The sequence below is a fragment of the Cryptococcus neoformans genome, chromosome 7 (assembly GCF_000149385.1).
Source record: "Cryptococcus neoformans var. neoformans B-3501A chromosome 7, whole genome shotgun sequence".
Classification (NCBI taxonomy): domain Eukaryota; kingdom Fungi; phylum Basidiomycota; class Tremellomycetes; order Tremellales; family Cryptococcaceae; genus Cryptococcus; species Cryptococcus deneoformans.
The window spans coordinates 1,367,890-1,390,018 of NC_009183.1; the positions used below are offsets into that span (position 1 = coordinate 1,367,890).

Consider the following 22,129-nt stretch of genomic DNA (forward strand, 5'->3'; position numbering starts at 1 on the left):
CACTTTCTCTTGTTATATTATTAGCCCGGTTTTGAGATCAATGAGCCGCTTTGGCGAAAAATGATATTTGGGAACGAAATGTAGTAAAGGGCCCGATCCGAGATGATTTGTATTGCTAGCGGAGGACTGCCATTATTGAATATCCATGGTAATACCACTTCACCTTTGTGTCGTTCAACGAAGATGGATGGTCGACCGTTTGCTATGTCACTTGGTAAGTATTGCGTTGAGAAACTTACTTACACTGGGAAATCAGCATCTAACGGTACCCAGATGGCAAAGTGAATCTTTGGTACTTTAACCCTTCTGTCACTCAAAACCCTCATAACTCCACCATACTATCCCAAAAGGCCTTATGCATCTCAGAGGGACAGCTGTTGTAATGATTATGAGATATGTTGGTCAGCCATCCCACACCACCTTCAAATCTGATGAGCACATGGATGTATCGCTAGCCCAGAAGCGAACCGCTGATCTTGAATGGTTCGAGGACACAGTAATGACCAGGCCAAACCCTGTTGGCCCTTTCCTTTTCGAGACAATTGGCCATAATTGAATACTGATGTTGAAATATTATACGGCCATACAAGTTGAAGTTGGTTAATACAAATACATCACTGGAAAAGGCGATCTCCTCGTTACCAAATCCACGATTTAGATGGGATAAGAGGAATTATGAAAGTGAATTCAAAGAGGAGGAATATAAATCCACAAAGGAGGAGTCTACTTCCCATGGCTGAATGAAAAATGGGGGCAAATTGACTATGGTTCAATGCCAGGATCTCAAGGAGGGGCAAGCAGAATGGGTGTGTCCTGTTTGGCCTGTCCGATTTGCAGCATGCCTGAAGTCTGCTTGTGATATCTGTGAATGAACCCCGTTTTTGCATTAAGGACGACCCTCACAATGGGCTTTTTCAGAGAAAAATACTCGGAGGAAGTTCGAAGCAATATCAGAAGAAAACCAACCTTAACCTGAAGTGTAATGGGATGATATTAAGCAAGACAACAAATTGTGACTGAGGACTGAGATGGAGCGCGAGCTAGTGGAGGCGTTAAAGGTGCTGAAGGGACTAAGAACAACGGAATACTTGGAAAATTCGAAAGTGAGGAAACATCCAGCCGAATGCATAGTAGACAATGAGAATCTTATACAACCACTTAATGGGTACGAGCCTTGGCACCTGCTTTGCCATTAACTTGCCGAACCAAGTCTGATATGACAAGAGAAGACTTACCATCCACATACATATTCCGTGTGGCCGACGGTAAAGTCGCAACCATTCCGTCCAACTCCTTTGTAAGCTTCACTTGACATCCAAGCCTTGATCTATAGATAAAACAGGTAGTCAGATCTGACCTTCCCAAATCTAGAAGCAACAGCTTAATAAGTGAACGTACGTGTCCTCCAAACCGAAAGCAAGATCCAGCATGTCATTCTCCTCATCGTCCGCTTCAGGTAGCATATCAAAATGTTTGGGGTCAATGATAACGTGGCATGTAGAGCAAGCTACTGAGCCTTCACAAGCGCCTGCAATAAACGTCAATTTACCCTTGAGAGGGAGGCTACCAAGCCCAAGCTCTATCGGAATAGGGACTCACCTTCGAGGTCGATGTCGTGTTCATGAGCCAAGCTTAATATGTCATCACCCTCGTTACCCTCCACAGTCTTAACGTCGTTGCCGTGAGAGTCCCGAAATATGAGCTTGATCCTACAAGATGGTCAGCAACGAGATATTATGGACATTACACATAGTCAACGACACAAGTCTGCGATACGCCAGCGGAAAAGCGTTGGTACGCTAAGATGCAACAAACACTGCTGAGCGAGAAAAATGTAAAGGCAGAACGAGCGCCAAAATCGAAGTGAAGTTGGGATTATAACCTCGGAAGCCAGCAAATTACATACCCTGTTCCAGGTTCGGGACGAACGAGGTCACCATGCCACCGAGCTAGATTCAACTGTCAGCTGTCATGACAGAAACGATGACTCGAAAACGATTCATAACTCGACGTACGTGAAGACGAATGCAACGCCCTTTTCTGTCCAAACTGAGAAGTCAAAACGTTTAACCTCCCATTACTGGTTCCCTTGAAGGATGAAGAGGCCGCAGAAGGTTTGTGGGAAGAGGTATGTAATGCTCGTTGGGGGATTGGTCTGTTGATTTTGGTGGCGAGCGAGCTGAGCTGCCTGGTGCACGTTGAAGAAATCTTGGACATATCATATACTATTTTCTCTTGCGGACCCTTTCCTTGAGAAGATGTTGATGAGAAGATAGGGAACGGTGGTTTGAATGGTGTGTACAGGAAAGTGGGATTTTTGTTTTTCCAACTTTGATAAAAGTTCCAAGTCGAGCAAAGCGTCAATTATCAATCGGCGGCGGCTTCGGTGGTACGGAGCGATATAACCGCCGCCCGTTATCCCCGGATGCAGTCCAAAAAATTACGTAAAGCCTGACTTTAAAATGATGCACTTGTGCCGTGTGCGTAAAAACGATGTCTGTGCGTATTCGCCTATCTTTCTTCGTCTTTTTTTGAACGTTCGTTATTAAGGATTCGAATTTGTGAGTGGTGACTACAGTTTCGGCTAATCCCTTTGTCGTTGCCTACCCCTAGTCCATTCTACCTAATCACTTCTTTAAGCCCGCCTCATCCTTCTGGCAGTTCGAATGGGAAAGCTGTCATGTCGGTCGTTCATCATAATTTCAATGACCATCATCCATCATAGCTGGTCGTCGGGATCTATATGGAAAAGAGCTGATCATTGTAACATCTATCTGATACCAGACAAGGAATTGAAGAAGAGAAGATTGGCGAGAAGAGTATAGGAAGGACCCTTGGCCCTCCGCTCACAAGAATATGTATCATTAAGCGTTACATCTTTTACATGCAGGGCTCATGGTATAAAATGTAGAGAAAAACGAACCCCCTTTGACATCTTGTAAATAAGAACACCTTGTTTGCCCTATATACATACCGTTCTAAGTTGGAAATGTAGAATGTTGACCCATAACCATGAAAACCGACAAAGATCATCCTCACCGACGAGTAGAGAACGTCGCTGTTGAAGCTTCCGGCACCACCTTGCCCACTTCTTCCTCCTCTTCTTCTTCATCATCATCTTCGGGTTCATCCTCATCATCAAACAATTTCCCCTTCCTCACCTCTAGATTCCCTTCCATCTCTTCATCCTCATCTCCCTTTCCATTCTCATTCCCCGCACCGTACGCCCCACTTTCATTCTTCCATCTCCCTTTCCAATCAACTTGATCGAGTTCCTCTGCCTTTTCTGGTCTCTCCCTCAACCATTTCATTCTCGGTCCGCTCCTCGCGCGCTCGGAAACCTTGAATCCGTAAATCTTGGGTTGGTATACCCTCCCGAGGGCGGGCCGCTGGCCACCATGAGGGTTGGGATTTGTGTATGTCGCTCCACCAATTAATGCGGCGGAAGGTGTCGGCGAAGGTCGAGCTGAAGAGGGGTTCGTTCCGGCAGCGACAGAAGAGGAGGAGGAAGAGGAAGGACAGAATGGGACAGAGTGGAGTTCGGGGTACGTTTGGAAGAATAAAGGTGCAAAGGATGTACCAAAGAATGCGCCGTCGACGTTTTGGTATTTACTGCTGGGAGGGGTATAGATGTCACCACAGTTGGGGCAGTAGAGTTTGACGGTATCAATACCGGGCATGTCGGAGCGGCCGCATGGTAAAACGGGGGTAGCGTTGCAGAATACTCGAGGGCAGCCGCCGAAATGTCCCGCATCGTATTTCTCGACCTTGTAACGGAGTAAGCGCAATGTATGATAAGGAGGGAAATGAGCTAAAGTACCATTGATGAAAGGCCGGCCTTGGTCAAGATAAACCTCTGATGTACCATCCCATACAAAAGCTCTGCGGAAGACTCGACGATGGATACGTCTGGGATTTTGGATGAATCTTCTTCTGGACCGTTTCCATCAGGTCAGATCTTTTAAACCGTGTATTTGATGTTGTAACGTACCAGGTTCAACATCCAGAACCATATCCAACGCCTCCTTCCAGAAGGGCACCATAGATTGCAATCCTGTCAGGTTGAAATCATCTTCGATAAATTCTTCATGGACTTCGCAAAAGTAGTCGTGACCTGTGAGGGATGTGTACCAATTCTGCAAAGGGGAGCGTCAGTTAAAAAGGCACGTAATTGGAGGCGCAGACGTACGATCCATGTGAGGGTCGATGTTTGGGTGGAAGACGCAGTCTCGGATTCTATCATCACGTTAATCAGGCGTACCGTCATTCTTTCTTCCTATTTCCTGACATACCATAAATTTCTTCCTCCTCAAGCTCTTCGGGATCGAGTTCCGGGTACGCAGGCTGCGCCATTGCTCTGGAGGAAGATGGTGAGGGAGAATAGGAGAAGGAGTATATGGGTACGCAGCGAGAGATGGAGACGGCGAAGATCAACAATCAGGCAGAGAGGGATGTGCGCCACGTGGATAACGCCGCCGTCTCGCCGTCTTTGCTCGCGGGACTATCTTGGAGAGTAGGCGTGGGAGGCCCAGGACGCTTGAACGAAATAAAGGCGCGCGATGACGCAGGGGAGCAAAGGGTTGTTGTTGACGATCAGAGCTTGTGCGTGGAGGCGGCAATCACTTGGGCCACTCGAGCTGTGAACCGTATTCATCTTTTCTGCTCTCCCAGGTTTTACTGCAAGCTATACACAATGGATGAGGAGTACGACGTGAGTTTTGCATCCGCTCGACGAAGGGTAGGGCTGACATACCCTTACAGGTTATCGTTCTTGTGCGTACGGTCTCTGTCTCTTAGCTCGCGAAGGATTTTGGAGCAGTACAACTAACATAACCATGTAGGGTACCGGTCTCACCGAATGTATCCTTTCTGGTCTTCTGTCCGTAGACGGCCAGAAGGTCCTCCACATGGACAGGAACGACTATTACGGTGGTGACAGTGCGAGTCTCAACTTGACCCAGGTGAGTCCTGTCACTGATCTCCATTACGCCGAAAACTATTGCTAAATTGATACTATACAGCTCTACCAGAAGTTCCGAGGCACACCTCCCCCAGAGAACCTCCAACTAGGCCGCGACCGCGACTACGCTGTCGACCTCATCCCTAAATTCATCCTCTCCTCTGGCGAGCTCACCCGAATGCTCGTCCATACTGACGTCACGCGTTACCTCGAATTCAAGGTCATCGCCGGTTCCTATGTCTACCGAGATGGAAAAATTTCGAAAGTGCCTAGTACCGAGATGGAGGCTGTGAAAAGTCCGTTGATGGGTTTGTTTGAAAAGAGGAGGGCGAGGAACTTTTTCCAGTACTTGCAGAACTGGAAGGAGGAGGATCCTGCTACTCATCAGGGTGCGTCCATTAGATATTAGATGCCGGCGGGTGTTTTTTAACAGTGTGCAGGTCTTGACATCAACAAGTGCCCTATGAAGGATGTCTACACCAAGTTTGGACTTGAAGCTGGTACTCAAGACTTTGTTGGTCACGCCATGGCTCTCTGGCTGGACGAGGAGTAGGTCTCTTGCCTCTCGAGAGAACCACCAAAGCAGCCTTCTGACTTTATATAGCTACATCACAAAGCCTGCCCGACAAACTATCGACCGAATCATCCTCTACACCGCCTCCATGGCTCGCTACGGTAAATCCCCTTACATCTACCCCCTCTACGGTCTCGGCGAGCTCCCTCAAGCGTTCGCCCGTCTCTCAGCTATTTATGGTGGCACCTATATGCTCGACAAGAAGATTGACTCAATCAACGTCGACCCCGAGACTGGGTACTTTACCGGTGTCACCTCGGAAGGAGAGACTGTTAGAGCTAAGAAGGTGATTGGAGACCCTAGCTACTTTGGAGCTGGGAAAGACGAGCCTGAAGGAGGGAAGATGAGGGTCATCGAGACTGGCAAAGTAATTAGAGCAATCTGTATCATGAAACACCCCATTCCCGGGACGGACAATGCGGACTCTGCTCAAATTATTATCCCTCAAAAGCAGGTTGGCAGGAAGAATGGTAAGTCCCATCATGTCTCTTTATGTGTCTAAACTAAAATGACTTTGCTGTGATCAGACATCTACATCGCCGCTGTTTCCTCTGCGCACAATGTCGCCGCTCCCAATGTTTGGATCGCGATCGTCTCGACTATTGTCGAGACTAGTGTTCCTGAGCGTGAGATCTTGCCCGGTCTTCAACTCCTCGGTAACGTAGTGGACAAGTAAGTCTCCCATTCTCCATTTATCTTTTATCCTGCCCAAGCTAAATCACCTCCCCCTTTCCCACAGGTTCATCTCCATTACGCCCCTTTACGCCCCCACCGCCGATGGTACGACAGACAACGTCTTCATCACCAAATCTTACGATGCCACCTCGCACTTTGAGACGGTGGTAGAGGACGTGTCGGATGTGTGGCAGAGGGTGAAAGGGGAGAAGCTGGTTTTGAAGAAGAGAGAAACTCAGATTGAGGCGTAAGAGGGGGGAAATGTATGAGATGGCGGACAGAGGCACAAACGCACTGATCGTATCGAGGCGTGGAGCGATATACAATGTAATGGTTGGATAGCATTTTACCCGTTTGACGATATGATGTTTTGAACGACTCGCATCACAATGTACTTGAGAGCAAGAGGCGCGGTAAATCCTTCATCCATTTTTGATCCCCAGATCCCGATTGAAAGAAAGAAAGGAGATAAACCGATTTGTGACCAAGAGTAGATCAAACGACAGTGGGCAAACCGCGAGGCAGATCACCAATAGTCATTCCACGTCCCGGCTTTACTCTTACTACACCATAAGCCAGAAATAAGTAGCGGCTATTATCCCACACACTCAGCCGTTGCTCGCAATCACAATATCCTTCCTCGTCAAGATGGTAAATTAACAATTGCATGCTGACACTGTCAGATAATCTTAACGTTCCCGTTCATTACTAATTTTATAGGCCAAAGCGCAGCAACGTACTGACATCCTTTTTATTGACACAATGTAAAAATTCTATAGTAGATTCAAGCCCATATCCCAGAACCCAGACTCGAGTCTGACACACTCCTGCCAAATTTTAGTGAGCTTCGCGAGTCTCTGCGGAGATGGTGGATCTTGAGCTACACGTCGTTCCAGGTTTCCTACCACAAACTTCTGTCAACTTTGGAAATTCAGTCCGGCCGTCTCAATTCACTCACCAATACCTCTATTCACTGCATTCAAAAAGTCTCTCCCCCCATAATCCGTCATCCACCTTCCATACAGATTATCCTCCACCTTTGCTTCCCCCCTTTCCACCTGCTTTTTCAACCACAATCCTACTTCACCATAGCCAACCAAACACGACGCCACAGCCATGTAGAGGTCAAGGATATCTCCCTGAGTTCCGATATCGATGACGTACCGTGCGTAAGCAGAGCAGTTTGCTGATTCGGGAGTTTCTTCGAGGTCGGCGAGTGAGACGCCGAATTCTTGGCAGTAGGCGACGTGCATGGTGGATTCTCGGGCGATGTGCAGGGATATTTCGGTGAACGCTTTGATATCTTCAAAGCTGTCGGCTTTGTAAGCACCAAGAGCGTGAGCACGGGCGTCTGTGAATTGAAATGAGCGGATTCATGAGTTGAGATGGGAAGACGACGTACAATGTTTCAGGTAGTGATAATCCTGCTTGATGTAATGCTCAAAGCACTTTCTGGGAAGGGTACCCTTACCGAGTTGGACGACAAATGGATGTCGGACGTAGGATTTCCATAAGTAAAGATCAGACTGAATGAGATGTGTGAGAAAGGGGTGAGGGTTGTGTTTTGATGGACTACAGTGGTGTCAACGGTAAGCCACAGGACGGAACAAAGCTGGAGGTACAAAGGGAGAGCTCGGCGCATACTGAGATGACCGTGGTTAAGAGGGCCATGGCCATGACCAAATGGGAAAGCGGTAGCAATGGCAGATTGGGTATAACCGATCGCCCTTTTGAAGACGGATATCAAGGATTTCGCTACAAATCCAAGTGAGCTAATCCCAACACTCAAAAGGAGCACCTACCGTCCGCTACCTCGCTTGAGACGGCAATAGAACAAGCGATAGCCGCACTGAGGGTACATCCGGTACCATGAGTACTCTGGCTGTCCACTTTTTTCCCCACAAACATCGCTATGATCTCGCCTTCCTTTATTAACAAGTCAACAACAAGGTCTTTCTGAGTTTTGATATTTATATCGAGTGATTCCTTGTATTCATTGTACACTTCCACAGCGTCATCCTCATCATCGCCCTCCTCCCAGATAAGTTCGTACTTTCCGGCATACTTGAGCACCTCTTCACGAGAAACAATTGCATGTCCACCTTTTAAAAGCACAGAAGGGGATTTCGTCATCTCGTTGGTCTTCTTTGCGAGCTCAATCATATCGTCCAAGTTCTTAATCTCATGACTCCATCCAGAAAGGTTTTTAGCTTCGGGAATATTGGGTGTAAGATAGTCAACGTGGGGATAAAGCTCGTAAAGCGCCTCCATAGCATCGTCCGGTAATAGGGTGTGACCGCTGGTAGAGATCATGACAGGGTCGAGGACGATTGTTGTGTTGAGCTTGGAAACTTCCCGGGCGAGGGCGCGAATGGTAGAAGCGCAAGTGAGCATTCCGAGCTTGATGGCTTTGGGGAGTTCATCTGAAATGACAGATTGGAGTTGCTGGATGACAAAGTCGGTCGGTACGACATGGACTGCCTGGACACCAAGAGTGTTCTGCGCAGTAAGGCCAGTCAATACGGACGAGCCGTAGCACCCAAAGGCCTCGATAGTTTTGAGGTCAGCCTAAGGTGTATGTCAACTTATATCAACCCGAGATGTGAACACTTACCTGAATACCAGCACCGCCGCCAGAGTCGCTGCCTATCGAGTCGATGATATTAGTCTGCCAAGCGTTGTCAACAAGGATGAAAGCTCACCAGCGATGGTCATAACATGAGGTCTGGTACGGGGCTCAAGTGACAGCTCGTTTCTGCTTGCCATTCTGTCTACACAAAAGAGAGTTGTTGCTCTCTAAGCAAAATGTTCCTTGCTCTGTGTCGTTCGTTACTTATTCCCCAACCGACGGACGGGGTCCCGAAATCTGCCCTAATCTAATAATTATTATATTATGAGCCGAGCGGCATAGGCCGTTTTGGATCGGTTACGTAACTCATATTGACCCCTGGTTCCTAATAATAAACTAATCTCGGCCGTCGGTCCGCAGCGAGCTGAGAACTAAATTCAAGTTAGTCATATAAATAAGTATCTGCTCTTCATTTTCCTCTATCTTCCGTTGTTCCTGTTATTCGTTACAGTTGCGCAAGTTGTAATTATTACACCAATGTTTTCAAAAACCCCTATGCATCTATGATAAATTATAAAAATGGAATACCTGTTTCTGCGCTACAATAAATTTAGAAGAGCAAGCCCTTGACCTGGGCGATCTTTGCTACATTGATGTTCTTTATGACGAAGATCCAAATCAACGACAGGGCCATCACTGCAGTACCCGCGATCAACATCTTCTCCTGTGCCTCAGCATACGCCTCAATGATACCAGTTCGGGTAGCGCTGCCGATAGGGAAGCTCAACTGAGTGTCAAGGTCCTCGTAAATGGTGTCCAAGTCAGGCAAAGCCTCGGCAGGGAGATATTTGGCGAGAGCGTTAGGGAAGGTGTGAGTCCAGATGGCACCGGAGATTGAGTTACCGACAGCACCACCGATGTAACCGAAAAGACCGAGGAAGGCAAGGACAGCTGCGGCGTCGTTGTGACTGGCAGAGGCAAGCACGGAAACCTGCTCACAAATAGTGATGGTACCACCCCCGAAGGCAACGAGAACCTGACAGAAGATGATCCAGCCAAAGTGTCCTCCAGGCTTTCGGAAATAGATCATAAGGCCTTCACCGAGGAGGTAGAGGGGGACAGAGAACATCAAGAGCCACCTAAAGTAACCAGTCTTTCGGATAGCGTAACCGACAACGAGCAACCAGACACCAGAGACAATGTCGAAGATACTGGAGATGTAACCAGCAACAGAGATGGAGGTACCGAAAACGACCTGGAGGTAAGAGGTGAAGTAGTCATACCAACAGTAGTATGCAACCTGATAGGTGAAATCGAGCAAACCGGCCCCGATAACACCACGAGAGAGGACAACCCGATAAGGAATGAAAGGCCTAGGGGCCGCGAACCGTTCGGCGAGGACGAAAAGGATCAAGAGGACAAGGCCGACGACAAGCATAGCAATGATGTAATCCTGACGCCATTCGTCGGCGGCAGAGGCAGCGATGGAGAAAGGGAGAAGGAAGAGGACGAGACCGGCAGCGAGGAGGAAGACACCGAGGACTAGGTAGGACATCAGATACGTAGAGTTTGAAACGAAAGAGATGCGCACCATCGAACTCGACAATGTAGTACCAAACAGACTGCCAGAAAGTCCTTCCGCTGGGCACCTTGACTATTAATCCTGCCTTCTGAGCCTTCCTCTTGTTGAGGAACAGGACCAAGAACAAAGGCACCGCGACGATGGGAAGAACGATGGCAAAAGTACCGAAACCCCATCGCCAATTGCTCTCATAAAAGTGCTCAGATGCAGCGGAACCAGCAAAGGCTGTGATGATGTAAGGAGAAGAAGTGAAGGCATAGGCGAGACCTCGATCTTTGAGATGAGAAGTGTCGGCAGTGATGACATCGATGGCGAAAATCATACCGACGAAACCGATAGAGTAGAACACCTAGATATTTGATGAGTTTTCGGCTTACCGCACTCGGATTGGATTAAAAAGTTTGAAACTCACCTGGGACGCACAGTACACGTAAATGTTCTTACATGTGGCACTAAGGATTAAACCGATAGTCGAGAGTAGAGTCATGAAGGCAAAACCATAGGATCGGTCCCACAAGTTGAGGGCCTTGGCAAGGGGCATGTAGGTAGCAGCGCTCATGACGTTGGAAACGATACCGATAGTGGGAATAAGGGAGTGCGCAGAGAAGCCAGAAACGATATAGGCGGACAAGTTACCGGTGATGGAAGACTGGAAGGCGTTGACAAAGTACAAAAGAAACATGCTACGCTAGAAGTTAGTGATCTTGATAAAGACAAGGATTGTAGGAACTACTTACAAGGCATAAGCAACAATGAGCGAGGTTCTCGACCAAGTCAAAGTGATAGCCTCCGCATTCTGCACACCTCGCTGAGCGGTCTCGTCGGGGAAGTCTTGCTTAGGTTCCGCTGTTGGCGGCACGTTCTCCTCGTCAGGGATGACATCCTTTTTCTCCTCAGTAGAGCCAACTGATTCGAGAGGAGCGGTAGACTGGATGCCGTCAAGAGTGTTGATCTGGGTGCTTGAGGCGCTGGTAATGCCAGTAGCGCGACCGGTACGCCTATTGGTGAGGACTTGAATGAAGCCCATTCCGTCGAGAGTTTTTTTTTTGGATAAGAGTGAAGTCGAAAAGATATGGTCAAGATTATTTGCAGGTCATGGTCCTATATACCCCGATGATAGAACTATTTTATCTGCAGAGCGATATGCTCCACAGGTTTTTATGGATGATCGAGAAAATCCGAAATTCTCCAAGATAAGATGGTGATTAAATCGGCCGACTTATGGTAGACGGGCGCTTCTGTACCTTACTTCTATGTAAGATGAAATTCGAAGTTTTTCCTTCCGGCCTCGGCAGTCGGCCGTTCCGTATCGATCAATCGATGGAATTTGGCGACCGGATTATGACTACTTTTGTGATTCTTGCTACCTCGAGTGTATTATTATGTTTTCACCCTCGGAATAAAATGATAAAAACCGATGCTTCCAGCTCTGTCCCCATATTCTTGGCATTTTATTTTTATGATTTCAACGTTCGACGCTCGTCAACGTCATCATATTTATATTATCATAGCACGACTTCGATGACTTTGATGGGGTATAGGAGCCAAAAAAAGAAGGCAGAAGCACAATATTTATGCATGGAGCAGACCAACGATAGCTGTATGCGACACGAGAAATTGTACGAAAAACGACGAAAGAAGAGATTTACCACCGTCGACGAGCGACGACCGCTTATTAACGCCATCAGGGTCCGTGGCCTTCAGAAATTGGGGTTTCACCCCCAAGTCGCCTAAAACTCTAATCCATAGCCCGCATTTGCTACGACCAAATTGTAATGGAGCATAAATAAGTATACAGCGCCTGTTTTGTCGTGACACGGTTTAACATGTTATATATTTAGATTCCCGTGTTAATGATTTGAAACTTTTTTACTTGCCGCAGCTTTTATGACCTTCCTTTTTGGGCCATACGTCCAGTGGGCGATTATGGCTCCAGGGTTCGATCGTTGCGGCAATTCAGGGCCTGTAGGATATCTGATAAAATTTGGAATGGGTTGTTGCGGCGGGACTCTTCTTCTCATTTCTCCTCCTTCCGTCTTCCGCCGCCTTTCTCTGGGTTTACGCGACGGGCGTGTATTTGCTTTCATGATGAATTAATCATTCTCTCACGTCAATAGCGGTATGTGATTGTCGGCTTGCTTTTTGGAGCAAATAGAGAGTGGAGCGTGGATTTCAGACATGAAATGTTCAATAAGAGAGGTAGAATAATATATACAGTAGGTACGCAGCTCGCAACGTGGAACGAGGGATGTATTATATCTTCTGAGTATGACCTTCGCACATGGGAAGATAGATTATCATGGAATGCCGAGTGCGGCGGTACATGAGTATGGTGGTACATGAATGAGTATGGTGGTGAACGGAGTGAAAGCAGACAGCACGCGGATTGCGGCTATTTAATAGCAATGCGATATGCGATGTTTGATATAATATGTACAACGTGACCAACAATGACACATGAGCAAGGCATGGGGGGGAGGAGGGAGAAGAAAGAAAAAGAAGCGAAGGGAGAACATATCACGTTAGCTGCCAGCAGACGGACGTGTAACGAAGTCAGAGTTTGTAACTTCTGACTTGCGACTTATCTGATAGGATATCCTACGCCCAAAAATTCAGAATTCTTGGTCGCGCGCGTTGACTTTACGTACTTGGCGAACCAACACGTCTGCCGGCACCATGCAATCAATCCCCATTCCCCAATCAAGGAATGGTTCGTGACAGTCCATTTTACTTGAATTTCAAGTGCATGAGTCCATACACGCAGGTGTGGTTTCAAGTTATCAATTGTGCCGTTACATTCCTGGGGCATAGTTCGTAGGTAGTGGAAAGGGGAAGAAGACAAAAAAGGTACAAGGTCCGAAACCCCGCTATAAAATAAGCGCTCGACCGCTCGACCTCATGATGTAGTCGCTTTAATTGCGGCATCGTCCAATCCACCTTCCGTCCGCTCGTTTCACACTCGCTTTATTACGGATGATCGACCTGTGACTTGCGTGTGTCACTGTCACCGTTCGCACTTTCCGCCCACAATAACTCAGCGAATATTCTCTTACCCCATTTTTCTCTTTTAGATTTTTCTCTTTTAGATCCATCATCGATCTCGCCCTCCGCAAAACCGTCCAACCGTGGCATACTTTTTACTGACCCATTCGTTGAATCTTGGCCGAAGGCCTCGCCTCGAGCAAGAGAATTATTTGATATAAATATCATCTCATAAGATTTATTTTTATCAGCTTTGGTTGGGCGCTGGGCGTTTACATGAAATCGATTAATCTAAGATGAATCACCTCATCCCAATCCAAAAGCAGGTTCAAGCCTTCGAATCTTCACGACTTTTCAAGTGACCCTTCGACAGAGTTCCAAAAGACCAAAAATATAGCATCTCAAAAATGACAAAGAGTGACCCTTCGCTTCGCCCATCCAAAACCTTCTTCACCTTTCATCTTACCGCCCAAACGTGTCAGTTACCAGGAGAAACTTTCTTCAAAATACTCCAACGTCGAAGAACCGACCTTGCCCTCACCAGTCCCGTACGCGTCTACGACCGCGGCCCTCATATCGTCCATCATGTTCCCAGGGCCACACGAAAGTACTGCTAGAGTCTCAGAGCCTACAAGTTTTGAGATCGAGGTTTGAAGAACGGCGCGCATTTCTGGCCGACCGATAAGCAATGTTTCCTTGAGCGAGGCTTTGGACGAAGAGGAAGGAAGAGACTTTTCGATGGTACGGGAAGGCAAGGGAGAGGGATCATTGTAAGCCAAAGCGTGGCCTTCAGCTTCTTCTATAAGAGGTATAGCAACCCCTGTCTTTGAGGTGATGTGGATCTGAATATCAATTTCCAATCCATTGAGACCATGCGATAGCGACAGCTCTTTGGACAAAACATCCGCCGCATAGTCAGAGTTCTTGACGACCCACACGAGAGTGGCTTTCTTCGTGACGCATTTACCGACAGAAAGACGAGAAACGAGATCGTGCAAATAAGGCAATGCGGCGGTGATACCGCTACCACCGGCGATAAAGAGGACATTATCGAATCGGTGAACAGGGGAAGTGTGGCCGTACGGACCTTCAGTAAGTACTCGCAAATCGGCTTGACCATTGATAGCTTTGTTAACCATCTTTCTCATTCGTCTCGTGCCACCATCTTTGGTACCGATCAAGAAATGCAAAGTAGTGCTCGACTTATTGGCTTCCCAACTACCGATAGTGAACGGGTGGTTCTCCCACGGGGTGATAGACATGGGGGTGTAAAGATAGTAGTGTTGGCCAGGTTTGGGAGTATGTCGAATGGAGCTGGTGACGCTAAGACGAATGAGTCCTTTTTCACCCCCCGTCGCGACCATGACGGCGTTGTTTCCCGCTGCAGCTTTGAAGGAGAGGACTTGGACACGGACGATACGGATGAATCGGTCGAATACCTGATAAAGTGTTAGGTAGTGTTAAATGAAAGCACATAACGTTTGGTACTTACCCAGACAGCGACACAACCCCATAACCATCCATTGTAATCGGTGCCGTAGACAGTAACATGGTAGAAGAGCAAGATCAGAGTAGCGAGAGCGAGTACAATGTGCGCGATGAGGAAAAATTCGTACCACTTCTCACGAATGGGCTTGATAGAGAAGGGAAGCATAAGGCTCATGGTGACGGTAGCCTATTAAGAAGGATAAATACCATGGTGACTTAGAAAGATGGAGAGAGGGGATTTGGGACTCACAAAGACACCCGCCCTCCAGTACATTTCCTGGAACATCAATGCAATAGCGTCTCTCTCGATCCATGTCCAAGCTCTACGACCAAAATAAATATATGCTGCTACATCATTAAGAGTAAGAAAGTGCTTACGCAGAATGAGCGATACCCTGGAAAGCGGTGACGATAGCAATCCATCGGTGAAAGATGTTCATCGACGCTAAGACCTATGTCAACTAATTATAATATGTCCAGCTTCAATAGATTTCTTACAGAAAGACCATCCAGTGACCCAAAGGATAACATCATTCCTACCCGCCAAGCACCAGAGGATAGGAAGGTTGTAGAAGGACATGATGGCTGTTCGATCGGCAATGTACCTTGCCACTTGAAGACTGTACGATCCTGGCCAGCTGTGACGAGTCTGAGGTTCGTATGATAAGGAAAGATGAAGAAAGCTCTTACTACAAGTTTTCTCGGAAGAGGTTATACCCGGCAAAGCTGAAGATGATGTTGAATGCAACGTAGGTGAACACCTGTCGTCGTGGTCAGGTTAAATGCCAAGACAGGGACTAAGGAGGTTGATGGATTTACAAGGAGACTCTCAAGCCTGGTAGGGATACAGAACCAGTTATACGAATGCACATGCTTGTGACCAAAGAGTGCAGGGATGCCGAGGTACTTTTGGTAGTACACACTGACCTTTCCAAAAAAACCGTTTGAAGGAGGTATTTCGGAACGGTCCATAGTTCTACCAGCGTTGACGATGAGATGGGTACGGTACATGTCAACTAGACGGTTGAGGACACCGACGAAGATGGCACAGCCAAGGAGGAGGTACATTGTCCAACCGAAAGCGTGGTGCTATAAACGTGTCAGCGTTGCGTAGGCTGTGAATGATGGGAGGGGTGCTTACAAAGATCATTTCGCGATCCCATACTCTCTAGACGTAAAAGTTAATGATTTAGTATAAGTGAAGTGGAGAAATAAAAACGTACCTCAGTCTTAGCACCCATCGACCAAGAGTACCTATCGACAAGTATAGTGTTATTAAAAACCTCTTGCCCCCTTTGGAAAACGTCGACTGTAGAGACATTGCTCATGTCGACCTTGGCAACGAGGAAATCAATGTCCTCTATCGTCAACAAACCATAGTTCTCACAATATCTTTGAAGTAGAGCCCAGCCTTTGGTGATCTCTTCGCCGGAACAATATGTGGCAACAGTGATAGCAATGGATGTTTTCCAGTATTCGGACGCACAATAAGCGGTGTAGGAAGCAGAGCCCTCCGGATAGTCGGAGAAGCTGACGAGGCCAATAGCGTCAAGTGCACCCCCTGCACAGTCTGTGATTAATGGTTTGATTTGGACCACATCACTTGAAAGGACGATCGGGAGGGCAGATAGGCCGACCCAGACAAGGGAGAATAGGCGATTAAGAAGAGGCATATCAGATGACGATGATTTGTCGGAAAGATGGGGTGCTCACATTTCAGCCTTGATATGGTTCTCCTGATATACGTTCCCAACGCTGTCGAATGCCAAAGTGAAAAAAAATAATCGTCCGGCCGACTGAATCGTTTAGTCTGTTTTAATATATTTTCCTTTTCGTACCTCATTGACCTGTAGATCGATGATCTTTGAAAAGGAGTGTGGGAAGACAGGAGAAGTTCTAGGTCAGGGTCGTAGTGCGCATAGTTGGTAAAGGATATGGCATTCAGCCTCAGAACTCAAAGCTCCTACCAGTTGCCCGTCCTATTCTAATTTCGTCGGACGATCCCTTGTGAGGGAATGTTATTTTTGCTTCTTTGCTTGCTTGTGATGAATGATTCGAGATGTTTTGATAGACATCAGAGTATATCCGTCGGCCGTGAATGGCGTTGTCGTGGAGAAGTGGCTGAGGAGGAGAGATCTAGGCAGACGAAAGGATTAAGGAAATGTAATGAAAAAAGCTTCTTTTCATCAGGCGAATAAGCGGTTCCTGGCGACGACTGAAAAAATGAACAGCCCATGACAACAAGCGACGACGCCCTCTTCCGATCCGGTGTACATAGACCAGATTTCCTTATGCATGCTCCTGCGTATCCACGCTCCCATGATATCGCTGCGTATCCTGAAACCCTCATGAATGGGGGGCCCTAACTGGTAAATAGTCTGGTTCACATTGAGTGCAGTCGAATGTAGAGGAACCGAATTGTGAAGAAGTCAAGTCGTCCAGACGACGAGAAGCAAATGGTCGTCCCAACGTCTCTAGTCACTCACGTCTCTTACTTCCGATTTGCTTCATGCGATATCATAAATACGGAAAGCATATAATCCCACTATACCATACCCTGTTCCGTCATGTATGCCCGCAATTGCGTCAACTTTCTTTGATATTCGCCCGTCAACACACTTGACGGAAGCAGATGTTCGTTTGAACTATCTGATAACAACTTCGAGAACTTAGCCCGTTCCTGATGACTTTGTCGGCCGAGTCGCAGCAAGGTACTGTCGTTATCTATCTTTTTTCCCTATTTTCACTGACATCTTCCAATCATACTTATCTGATTGAGGTGATTTCCGCTGTCTTGCAATGCAGAGATCCTAAGGTACGGAAGGGGGTATAAAAATAGCACGTAAGAGATTCTTGGCTCGTGGACAGAGTATCGTTGGGTCTCAGATTTCGATGAAGAAACGTCATTCATCGATCCCGTAAGTAACCGTTTGTAACCCTAAAGCCCCAGCCCTCCTCATTACCCCTCTGTCTCCCCTCTTTCTCCCCACACTATACGTACCCGGTACCCGACCCTGCACCGCCATGTACCTGTTGTCGCCTCTCTAAGCTGTAAGCTGTAAGCTGCCTGTAAGCTGTAAGAAGATGGGTTAGATGGGTTATATCATTCAGCCTACTAATGTCCAGGCTTCCATCGGGGATTATTTTTTGGTTTTGATATTAGTATACTAGTACGTCTCTGTCGTTGAATGGTGCACGTAGAAGGATTGTTTGTTGAAAGTCTAATGCTCTCTATTTTTGACTCAGCCGAAACCCGAAATGCGAGCTGTGGCTTGCAAGGCGCCGGTTGCGGATCGATCATATAGAGCGAGTATCAAATTTATTGGGATGAAAATGGAAAGAGAGAGATGGACAAGCGATAGACGTATGTTAAACCTATGTGATGTGCTCCTCTATGCTATGTACACCGAACCGTACCTCCTTGCATCTTCCCAGATTTTGAGTGCGCTTGTCATCACAATTGATTCGCTAAAAAGGAACTAAAATGGGCTAACGGTACGGTTGAACGTATTTTTCGGACATATATGCGCGTACCTAGCGTACCACAGTTTTGGCAAATGGCAAGAAATTTGGGATAATGACCCAGCCGGTAGGACTGGGCAGTGGTGAGTTTCCACTGTCCTGGTCGTTTTGAGTCGCATCTTTTGTCGTATGGGTGCGATTTGGAGTACAGGACATGCTCGTTCATGTACCATTTGCCAACTGCATTTTTTTCCTCGACGGGAGGTTCATCCAAATGGACTTTTGTACTATATATAGGGCGTCTTTGCACTCCAATCTGTATTTAATGTCATTTAATTTCATGATCATGGCATCTGGAATCTCAGGAAGAACTCCATGATATCTATACTGTATACCTAACTCTAAGACTGTTTAATTATCTAACAAGCCGAGATCACACCTTTTTACCATCACGAAAAATCCATTGACTAATCCGACTAATCACGGATCTGAACCTTGATAGCTCCTTGAGAGGGATCAGCGGCGACGTGGAAAGCCTTAACAGCCTCCTTCAAAGCGAAACGGTGGGTGACAAGTGGTTTCAGGTCGACAAGCCCGCCAGCGACGAGTCGAATGGCTTTCGGGTACTGCAGGAGTTTTTAGACTTACATCAGCAAGGCTTTTCTAGGGAGCTTGATAAGGTATGCGGAAATTACTGACTTGATTGTTGTACCTGTACTGGAATTGGAGATCGATCTCGTTGGCGCTACAATAGCCGAATGGGTACTGACAAAGATAGTATTAGCTGTTGACTATTCATGGTGGGAATAGAAGTAAGGAAAAGACTCACGCTTTGCTCTGAAGGTCCGACACCAATTACAAAGACTTTGCCTCCAAACTTGACAGACTGTCAAAGCAATAGAGTTAGTGTTAGAAACTGTGAAGATGTCTTTCAAGCAAGGACTTACGAAGATAGCAGATCTGATACTGCTCTCCACTCCTGTACAGTCAAATGCAAGCGAAAGCTGCATACCCGCCGCGCCCTTGATCTGCTTCGCAACCTCTTCGGGCTTTGCAGTCTTCTCAATCTGTACAGTCTTGACAGTTGGAAGAAGCTTCTTGGCGAACTCAAGTCGGGATGGGAAGAGATCGGTGATGACAATGGGCGTACAACCTGCAGCATGCGCAGCAAGAAGAGTAACTAACCCTATAGGGCCCGCCCCGCTATCAATGGTCAACGCTGCACTTGAAAACGAAGATATCAAGGTGGGAGTATACTTACCAAATGGCAATAGGGTCCCCCAATCTCACACCAGCCCTGTCAAGACCGGCCAGCGCCACTGCAAGAGGCTCACACAGGGATCCTTCTTCATAAGACACGTTATCGGCGAGACGGTGGCACCAAGCAGCCGGGTGATTGTGATATCGAGTGAGTGTACCATGGTAAGGAGGGGTGGAGAAGAAGACGACAGCAGGACCTAGACGAAAAACATAAACACCTCCAGTGGGACAAACCTCGAAAGAATACTTAGAATACTGACAAGCGTTGTAACGACCGGTACGACAAGGGTCACATGAGGCGAGACCGCATGGAACACCGGCTTCAACAGCTACCCTGTCACCGACCTGCCATTGTGCGACGCCTTCTCCAACGGCAACGATTTCGCCTGCCGATTCATGTCCTGCTCCGCACTCATCTGTGACAATCATGGTAGGTCCAATATGGCCGTGTTTCCAGAAGTGAACGTCAGAACTACATCAAACATTAAACTTCTTAAATAGTTCCGGTTTGATATGGGAGGAGGAAGGAACAACGTACCCGCAGATTCCTGTGGCACGGACGTGGATTGTCACTTCACCAGGACCGGGCTCGAATCGAGGCTTCTTGACCATGTGGATCTCATGAGCCGGGTTGTACGCACAGGCGATGTTGAGCTTGGGGTCGGAAAGCTCAGGAGCATCTTCACTGAGCGTTTGGAACTCGGGATGCTGAATGACCTTTGCGGGGTCGTAGTGCGCCTCGTACTTGGTGGTAGGGATAGATGTAGCCGCAATGGTCATTGTTGTAGGTAATGAATAGGTGGTGCATTGCGAGCTTTTTCGAGCTGCGTTGTTTTTATACTCGGCGATTCATTCTACCGAACGACAGATGCTGCTGGATTGTCAACCCGGGCGCCCTAATTATATGGCACGGACCATGCGGCAGAAAACATCACAGGCACCGCATGTCGGGCCGTGGGGTTCCCGTATTTCGTCGCTCTCATCCGGTTTTATTTCTGTCATCAACGCTTATTTGCTTTTTGCTTCTGATATCACGACCTGTGACAAGATAATTGCCTGTCGAGTCGTGCCGAGAAATTTGGTAGGAAACTTGCCTGACCCATGAGTGGTCATAGAACTCGTTTTATGACAACGACATCCACCATTTTTTGATTCCTAATCCTTCTGGTGACTTTGCAAGTTTCTTAGGAGTCTCGACAACAGCACTTACAACAGCGCTTATCAGCATGCCCATCCCCCTCGACCTCATCGGCAAACTCGTGTTCGTCATTGGAGGCGGACGAGGAATTGGTTTTGCAACCTCCAAGGCTTGCCGAAGGTGGCGCAGAAGTTGCTATCCGCTACGTTTCGAAGGATGCCACGTCCGTCGCCAAGGAACTCTCTGACAAGTATGGGGATAAAAACCAGAGCATTAAAATGCGAGGGAAGTATCCAGGTGGATGGATTGGTTGAGGAGGTGAAGAAGAAGTACGGTAGTAGAGATGTCGATATCGACGTCGCGAATGTTGATGAGTAGTAAATATTCTGTCATGGAATGAATTGTAAGTTTAACAATTGACTTCGCAGGTATCACTCTGGAAATACGCTCATGAGAACACCAACGGCATGTAATTCTCATCCCATCTGCCATCTACAATCGTTGACGGTTTACGTTTTAGAGGACTTCCAATCAATCTTCCCTGTCAACACCTTTGGCCCATACTATTTCTCTCGAGCCCTCGTTCGATCCTGGCTTGGCCTGCACGTATACGTGAAATCTGACAGGGACCCAATCGATGTCGCTAATATGAAGAACGTCGGCCTCAAAAAACAAATCCTTTTTGTATCTAGTATCTCGGCGCTCGTGGCTTGGAACCCTCAGAGATAATCAGCTTATAATGCAAGTAAAGGGGCTGTCACGATACTCGCAAAGGTACTTTCCATATCTATCACTTGCGGGGATGCTTGGTGATTGAGTGGAGCGTGGAGTTTGACTGGCAAGTGGTTTGGTGTTGCCGTCAACTTAGTTTCTCCTGTGCGTCCCACCATTTTCTTCTGCATTTTCAGTCACACCTCCTCGATCTCTACACAAGCTGTTTCGAATAAAAGGGCTACGTCTCCATGTATATGATAGCCCAATCCTCCAAATTCTACCGTCTCAACCTGGGTTAAAGGAAGGGAGAGATGCACCCCTGTCGGCCGGTAAGTCATCAACCATCAGCCCTCTCTTCCTTCTCTCGTTCAAGATGAAGGCTAATCACCACGAATAGATTTGCCATGGCCAATGAACTTGGAGATTTCGTTGCTACGCTCTTATTGGATAAGATGGGTGGGATGGGGTCCATGGCTGGGTCGAATATTGTGGTAAAGGGAGGTGGGTATTGTACCTATCTGGATACTGATGAGCCATTGAGCGCATTGATGTGTTCGCAGACACTATCTTCTAAAAGTAGACTTGCCGTTGATAGAGGGACAAAAGATATAGATACGGAAAAGGGTATTTTGTGGAGTATCATGAAACGCACGATACAATGATCTTGTATCCTACGCCTTAAAATCGTCACCTATTGCTATGAACGAAGGCGATTATTTAAGTCA

At 47.2% G+C, this 22,129-nt stretch overlaps 7 protein-coding genes across 7 annotated transcripts; 1 reads left to right on the plus strand and 6 right to left on the minus strand.

Annotated features, from left to right (window-relative positions):
* Positions 1-1,158: 1,158 nt before the first annotated feature.
* On the minus strand, positions 1,159-2,217 carry CNBG4580 (hypothetical protein; the record flags this gene model as incomplete). The annotated part of the gene is made up of 5 exons (XM_769065.1): positions 1,159-1,327; positions 1,399-1,528; positions 1,600-1,709; positions 1,907-1,949; positions 2,016-2,217. The coding sequence occupies 5 exons, from the start codon at positions 2,215-2,217 to the stop codon at positions 1,159-1,161; spliced, it is 654 nt and encodes a 217-aa protein (XP_774158.1).
* Positions 2,218-3,035: 818 nt separating this feature from the next.
* On the minus strand, positions 3,036-4,243 carry CNBG4590 (hypothetical protein; the record flags this gene model as incomplete). The annotated part of the gene is made up of 4 exons (XM_769066.1): positions 3,036-3,767; positions 3,821-3,933; positions 3,992-4,136; positions 4,190-4,243. 4 exons carry the CDS (start codon positions 4,241-4,243, stop codon positions 3,036-3,038), a joined length of 1,044 nt encoding a protein of 347 aa, XP_774159.1.
* A 450-nt stretch (positions 4,244-4,693) lies between these two features.
* CNBG4600 (hypothetical protein) lies at positions 4,694-6,460 on the plus strand (the record flags this gene model as incomplete). Its single annotated transcript, XM_769067.1, has 8 exons — positions 4,694-4,711; positions 4,762-4,773; positions 4,842-4,961; positions 5,022-5,349; positions 5,401-5,509; positions 5,565-6,004; positions 6,062-6,206; positions 6,274-6,460. 8 exons carry the CDS (start codon positions 4,694-4,696, stop codon positions 6,458-6,460), a joined length of 1,359 nt encoding a protein of 452 aa, XP_774160.1.
* A 522-nt stretch (positions 6,461-6,982) lies between these two features.
* CNBG4610 (hypothetical protein) lies at positions 6,983-8,975 on the minus strand (the record flags this gene model as incomplete). The annotated part of the gene is made up of 8 exons (XM_769068.1): positions 6,983-7,036; positions 7,094-7,110; positions 7,168-7,560; positions 7,612-7,781; positions 7,832-7,964; positions 8,012-8,777; positions 8,824-8,855; positions 8,912-8,975. The coding sequence occupies 8 exons, from the start codon at positions 8,973-8,975 to the stop codon at positions 6,983-6,985; spliced, it is 1,629 nt and encodes a 542-aa protein (XP_774161.1).
* A 413-nt stretch (positions 8,976-9,388) lies between these two features.
* CNBG4620 (hypothetical protein) lies at positions 9,389-11,387 on the minus strand (the record flags this gene model as incomplete). The annotated part of the gene is made up of 4 exons (XM_769069.1): positions 9,389-10,320; positions 10,370-10,709; positions 10,773-11,043; positions 11,098-11,387. 4 exons carry the CDS (start codon positions 11,385-11,387, stop codon positions 9,389-9,391), a joined length of 1,833 nt encoding a protein of 610 aa, XP_774162.1.
* Positions 11,388-13,824: 2,437 nt separating this feature from the next.
* Positions 13,825-16,503, minus strand: CNBG4630 (hypothetical protein; the record flags this gene model as incomplete). The annotated part of the gene is made up of 9 exons (XM_769070.1): positions 13,825-14,781; positions 14,835-15,017; positions 15,081-15,153; positions 15,209-15,275; positions 15,329-15,468; positions 15,521-15,591; positions 15,650-15,919; positions 15,972-15,998; positions 16,054-16,503. 9 exons carry the CDS (start codon positions 16,501-16,503, stop codon positions 13,825-13,827), a joined length of 2,238 nt encoding a protein of 745 aa, XP_774163.1.
* Positions 16,504-18,768: 2,265 nt separating this feature from the next.
* On the minus strand, positions 18,769-20,332 carry CNBG4640 (hypothetical protein; the record flags this gene model as incomplete). Its single annotated transcript, XM_769071.1, has 7 exons — positions 18,769-18,918; positions 18,992-19,057; positions 19,122-19,178; positions 19,240-19,495; positions 19,554-19,749; positions 19,813-20,024; positions 20,091-20,332. The coding sequence occupies 7 exons, from the start codon at positions 20,330-20,332 to the stop codon at positions 18,769-18,771; spliced, it is 1,179 nt and encodes a 392-aa protein (XP_774164.1).
* Between the last annotated feature and the right edge of the window lie 1,797 nt (positions 20,333-22,129).